The 6000-nt window shown below is 48.1% G+C and overlaps 1 protein-coding gene across 1 annotated transcript in view; it reads left to right on the top strand.

Moving 5' to 3' along the window:
* Nucleotides 1–991: 991 nt before the first annotated feature.
* The window catches only part of CBLC (Cbl proto-oncogene C), a 147153-nt gene continuing 142144 nt past the window's right edge, over nucleotides 992–6000 (top strand). Inside the window, exons 1-2 of the mRNA XM_078651274.1 lie at nucleotides 992–1145; nucleotides 5027–5148. Of these exons, the coding sequence (XP_078507400.1) occupies nucleotides 1056–1145; nucleotides 5027–5148 (212 nt within the window). The 5' untranslated portion in view covers nucleotides 992–1055. The remainder of the gene's footprint in view (nucleotides 1146–5026; nucleotides 5149–6000) is intronic.

The raw sequence follows: 6000 nt of genomic DNA, 5'->3' as shown, positions 1-6000 counted from the left end.
TAAGTACCTTCTGTGAATACCGAAATGGTAGTAAGTTTAGGATTTTGTCTTAAGTTAGTTCTGTGAATCGGGCCCTTAGTCAACAGATATTCGACTCATCGTTTCCAGGATCATCCAAAGAAAAGGCTTCAATCTTCGTGAGTGGCTGATCATCTTCATTGATCCCTCTGGTGTCTTTTTAATCTCTTCTCAATGTACAGCCGGTTGAGCAGGCTTAGGCGATCAGCACCGAGAGCTGTAATGCGACCCAGCAGGATGGGGAGACGCAGGTCTCCAGGGCCAGAGACTTGCAGTCCACCGACAACTAGTGTGGATGGTGATTGTCATGGAGCGGGAACGAGTCTGAATCCAGACCAGTCCTCTTGAAGTAAGAGACTATCTCAACATTAAATACCACAAGGAGCTACAGTAGGTAGAGGAGAGGGGAATGCGTTCTGTGTGAGGGTGAATCAAGAGGAGGTTGGAAGGATCACTGCGGAGTGAAGAGGCTGCATTTAGAAGAGTATGGAGATCATCGAATGCCTTGAGGACGGAGAGTTATTCCACATACTGAGGAGACTCGTCATTGACCTCCGTGTCTCTCCTCTCTGAAACTAGACATTCCTCCATGTCTTTTTAGCCTCACTGTCTCTTTTCTCTGATCTCGGACGTGTCTCCACATGTTACTAGCCTCTCTGTCTCTTCCCTTTGATCTTGGACATATCTCCATGTCTTTCTACCCTCACTGTCTCTTCCATCTGATCTTGGGCATGTCTTTGTGTGTTCCTAGCCTCTCTGTCTCTTCCCTCTGATCTCGGACATGTCTCCACTTCTTTTTATCCTCTGTCTCTTCCCTCTGATCTCGGACATGTCTCCACTTCTTTTTATCCTCGGTCGTTTCCCTATGATGTTGGACATGTCTTCATGTGTTTCTGACCTCTGTGTCTTTTCTATGATACTGGGCATGGTTATACGTGTTTCTGACCTCTGACCCTGCTGCTCTTCTCAGGAACATCGTACCGTGGGTGGAGTTTAAAGAGAAGCTGGACACAGTGCACAAGGCCGAGTCGGGACCCATGGCCTTGGCGCTCAAGTCGACCATTGACCTGACCTGCAATGATCACATCTCCATATTTGAATTTGACATCTTCACACGTCTCTTTCAGGTGAGGAAAGGATGGGTTCAGGGGAGATACATGTGGGGGGCAAGAAGAGGGATGTATCTCTAGAGGTTGTGAGAAAACAGGGACAGTAGAAAGTTCTGGGAAAAGGGAGGCAACAGGGACATCAGGTGCTACCGAAGAAAGAAGGGGAGACAACAGGGAAATCAGATGCTGCCATGGATAAAGAGGAAGACGATAGGGTGAGTGGATGCTGCTGAGAAAAAAGGATCGACAATGGTGTTATGTTCTTCTCATAGAATGTGCTGCTCTGATGTATTGTAGTTCCATGTTTGGAATGTGTCTTTGAAGGTTCTGCAGGTTGTCAGTAGGTGTTTGTCCATGTTCCTGGGAGATTATGGTGCCAAACAGCTCAAAAGTAGTCTTTACCACCCTCAAACCAATGGCATTGTAGAGAGATTAAACAGAGCCTTGACTGACTGTATCAAATGGGTCAGAAACATTGGTTATGTGATAGAAGAGGCAGTCATGTCCATGCTGTATTACTACCACATCACCCTTTTTTTTATTTATTTTTTATTTTGCAGAGTTTTATATAGCGCGAACTAGAACCGAACCAGTTATCAGAGCGCTTTACATAGCACCAGTTACGTTACATGAGGACACTTTCATTTTAGGCACGGGGAGATTAAGTGATTTGCCCAGAATCACAGGGGGTTTTTGGCGTCGTTACCGAGACTCGAACCCAGTTCCCCAGGTCCGAGGTCGAGCGCCTTAGCCGTTAGGCCAACCCCACTCCCTCCCTTAGTGACCCTTCATTTGGTCACTAAGATTTCTCTTTTCAACTTGTATTGTCAAATGGCTTAGTAAAGGAATGGTTGAAGCTTGTTTGGTTGACAATGTCTGTGAGAGAGTTGTCTCAGGAAAACAAAGAACTGAGAATAATGCCAAGAACAATGTTAAACAGTGTTCTCGTTCTTCTGGGTGACAAGGGGTGTATCAAGAAGCCTGGTTTCATAAACAAAGGTGATGCGTGCTAAGGTGACCCTGTCATTGTAGAGGAAATGTATGGAGATGTGGTTAGGATCCAATGCAGTCAGTAGTGAAATGTTGAAAGGAGTGTGAAAGTTGCTTCTCAGATACTTCCTTGTTCTTGGTCTGGTGTCACTATGCAAAGTACCCGTTCTAAGAGTGCTTGTTTAAGGTCACGTGACACTATGCAAAACACCCCTTCCACGGAGTTAAACTTCCACTATGGAAATTGAGATGGATTCTGTAGCTTCTGCATTTTGTCTGTTATTTCTTCCCTCTTTATTTATTGGTTGCTCTTTTATTTGATGATAAGTATATTTTAATTTGTACTTTTTTAAGTTGTGTTCCTCCTTTGTCATGTTTTTCTAGGCTGATAGTAAATGCTTTATTTTGTTGTGCTATTGTACATATGGTGTCTTTTCACAGAAGGGACTCCTCTATGTATTATGGGCCTATGTTTGGGATAAATCTTTGAGGGTTCTGCAGGCTGTGAGATGGAGTTTCTCCCTGTTGCTGGCATGACAACTTACATCCCTAAATACACTGTCTTGACATTTACCAGCCTGCAGTTGGGTTATTTACTATAATAAATGGGGAGAGCAGGTGCTGCTGAGAAGAGAAGGGTAGATAACGAGGAAAGCTTGTCCTGCTCAGGAAAGAAGTAAGCAACAAGGAGAGCAGATGTTGCTCTGGGCAGAAGGGGGAAACAGGGAAAGCAGATGCTACTGAGGAAGCAAAGGAAGACAACAGGGTAGTGGCTGCTGCGGTGGAACTAAGAAAAGGAAGATCAGGAACTGCTATATCTATGTAAGGGGTGCAGGCACCACCTTACCCAGGCTGCAGTAGCAGACCTGGGGTGTCATTTTGAGTGGTCTCCCAGGGGTGGCATAATACATGCTGCAGCTCGTGGGAGGCCTCTGGGGTACTCATGCCCTGGATACATGGTGTGCCATATATTAGGGACTGATAAGGTTACCCCAGTATCCAATCTGGAGTGTGCCTAAAGTACATGCACTCATTTTAGAGAGGAAGCAGCTAGGCTGGGGTCCGGAATAGCAGGGCCCCAGCCAGACTACGTTGAAAACCGTGAAACATCAGCAAAAAGTGGGGGTAACTATAGGAAGCAGATCCTACTCTCCTGCAATCACTGGGTAGATGGACATGACAACTTTGCTGATGTAAACTGACAAGGTCATCAGCAAGAGGGTATGGGCTCTCAGGAACGGAGCTGTTTCGTGTGTTGGTCGCTATGCTGAGAGGATCCCTCACGGTGATGGAAACGTGCGGGGACCAGTTCCACCGAACTAGTGAACCAATGGGCTTGGGAAGCTGCAACATTTATTTTCAGTGGTGAGTCACTTCGACACGGTATGTGCCGGTCCTCACCCATGATGGTGTTCTTTACTGCCAAAAGTGGAGCAGGCTGGCTAAAACTTAACAGGGGCCGCACCAGTGGTGGGTAAGGTTTCGGAGGACCCTCTAAAAGGGACTCCTGTGTGAATTTATTGATAAACCAATACTGCCATCAGCAATGATTTATTAAGAGGTTCAGTAGCAAACATCTTAAAAATCAGTGAAGCCATCATGGAGCTAGGAAACGTGTGTTGACGAGCATTGCAGCGCCTTGAGACCCTCACGGGTGAGTAGCGCGCTGTATAAACCCCCGGATTGATTGATTGTATTCTTTATGGCTTCCCTGTTCAATTACAACCCCCAGAATGGACCGGACGTCGAAGGCACCCATCTGCTCCTTCTGATACGCCCCCACATAGGATGCAGTGCACCCTGCCTTAGGGCTAAAGGCCTGCCGTAGTTGTGACTTACCTCTATCTTATGCAGTGGAGGGTTGCCATAGCACACATCAATCAATCAATCAATCAATCAAAGACCTTTATAGAGCGCACTACTCACCCGTAGGGTCTCACGGCGCTAGGGGGGAGAGGGGGTGCTGCTACTGCTCGAACAGCCAGGTGTTGAGCTTCTTCCTGAAGGAGAGGTGGTCCTGGGTCAGGCGGAGGTGGGTCGGAAGGGAGTTCCAGGTCTTGGCGGCCAGGTAGGAGAAGGACCTTCCTCCTGTTGTCGCTCTTCGGATGCGGGGGGCGGCGGCGAGGGCGTGGTTGGTCGATCGGAGGTGGCGTTTGGGAGCGTAGAAGTTGAGGCGGCTGTTGAGGTATCCTGGGCCTTGGTTGTGTAGGGCTTTGTGTGCGTGGGTGAGGAGCCGGAAGATGATTCTTTTGTTGATCGGGAGCCAGTGCAGGTCTCTCAGGTGTCTCACATGGCTGTGTGCCGTGCCGACTCTTCTGTTTGTCCTGCACCTGGACGTGCAGCCTGCGGTAGGAGCCCTGCCTGGTCTGGGTGAGGGATCCCTAGGGGACCTTCCTCTATCCTCATGCCCTGGGTACTGGGGGTACCACTTACTGGGGCTTGCAGAGGCAACAGAAGTTGTGCCAGTCATGGTACAGTTTTAGGGAAGGAGACCTGGCACTGAGAACCTGGATAGCAGGAACCCAGTGCACTTACAGTTTGAAATCACATCAGACAGCAGGCAAACAGTGTGAGGGGGGTAACCATGTCAAAAGATGCACTTTCCTACACATACGCACACAAACACGGACACACACATAGAAACATGCACAAGTACTCACACAGCCACAGATACACACGCACACAGAGGCATACTAACAGACAGAAACATGCACACATGACATGCTGATACACATTGATACACTCAGCCACACATAAATACAGACACTCGTAAAAAGATATGCGCAGATCCACACACAGGCACACAGACAGCCACACATACACAGACACACAGCACACTAGAAGACACACACACAGGCACAGCCATGATTATTTCAGTACCTGACTCTTTGTCTCTTCTTTCCCTTCAGCCCTGGGAGTCGTTGCTCAAGAACTGGACTAGTCTGGCAGTCACACACCCCGGGTACATGGCCTTCCTGACGTATGACGAGGTGAAAGCACGGCTCCAGTGCTACAGCAACAAACCTGGCAGGTGAGGGCGTACTGGCTGCGGCAACCAGCGGTCAATGGTAGGGAAAGCGAGGTCACGGGAGGGATAGAGAGGTCACTGATGGAAAACAAGAGGTCTCTGTGGGATGTAGATGCCACTTTAGGAGAATGTGAGGTGGGGTTGAGAGGTCTCTGGTGGGGTAAGTGAGGTCACTGGAGGGATTACAAGGTCACTGATGGAAAACAGGAAGCCACTGATGGAAAACGAGGTCACAGGTGGGATGTAGAGGTCACTGGAGGAGAAAGCGAGGTCACTGGAGTACTTGTGAGGTCAGTTGTGGGTAACATGAGGCCACTGATGGGTTGTGAGTGTCCCCTTTGACACTATCTCACCTCACGGTTTTACAGCAGCTTATGCTCTGAGGCATCTTGGGAATCACTAGGCTGGCTAACTTCACTTTTTTTTATGTTCAGGACCCAGGCTGGTCAGCTCTCATGCTATCGCTCAACCTCTCAACCTCTTAGATGATGCGTCATTTGTGGCATTATTGGATATATATGTGTCGCCTTTGGCCAAGCTTATTCAGCCCTTTGGGTTTGGACGGGTATCATATGCAGATGATACCCAGATTGCTGTCTTTTATGGAGGACTCGGACGCTGTGGCAAACAGATGTAAGAAATTCATGTCGGCTAACTCACTAAATCTGAACAGAGACAAGGCAGAGGTACTGATTTGCGGTAGCTTGGCCTCCATTTTGGTCTTCTAGTTGGTGGCCTGTTGTCCTGGGACACCTTTCCGCTCCTGTAGATTTGCCCAAAAATCTTCAGGTGATCTTTGACAGCAAGCTATCTTTTAGATCCCAAACCAATAAAGTTAGTTTGACCTGTTTCTGC

Source organism: Lissotriton helveticus, chromosome 7 (assembly GCF_964261635.1).
Source record: "Lissotriton helveticus chromosome 7, aLisHel1.1, whole genome shotgun sequence".
Lineage (NCBI taxonomy): Eukaryota > Metazoa > Chordata > Amphibia > Caudata > Salamandridae > Lissotriton > Lissotriton helveticus.
The sequence above is the reverse complement of the archived record's forward strand: the minus strand, read 5'-3'. Positions and strand labels throughout refer to the sequence as shown.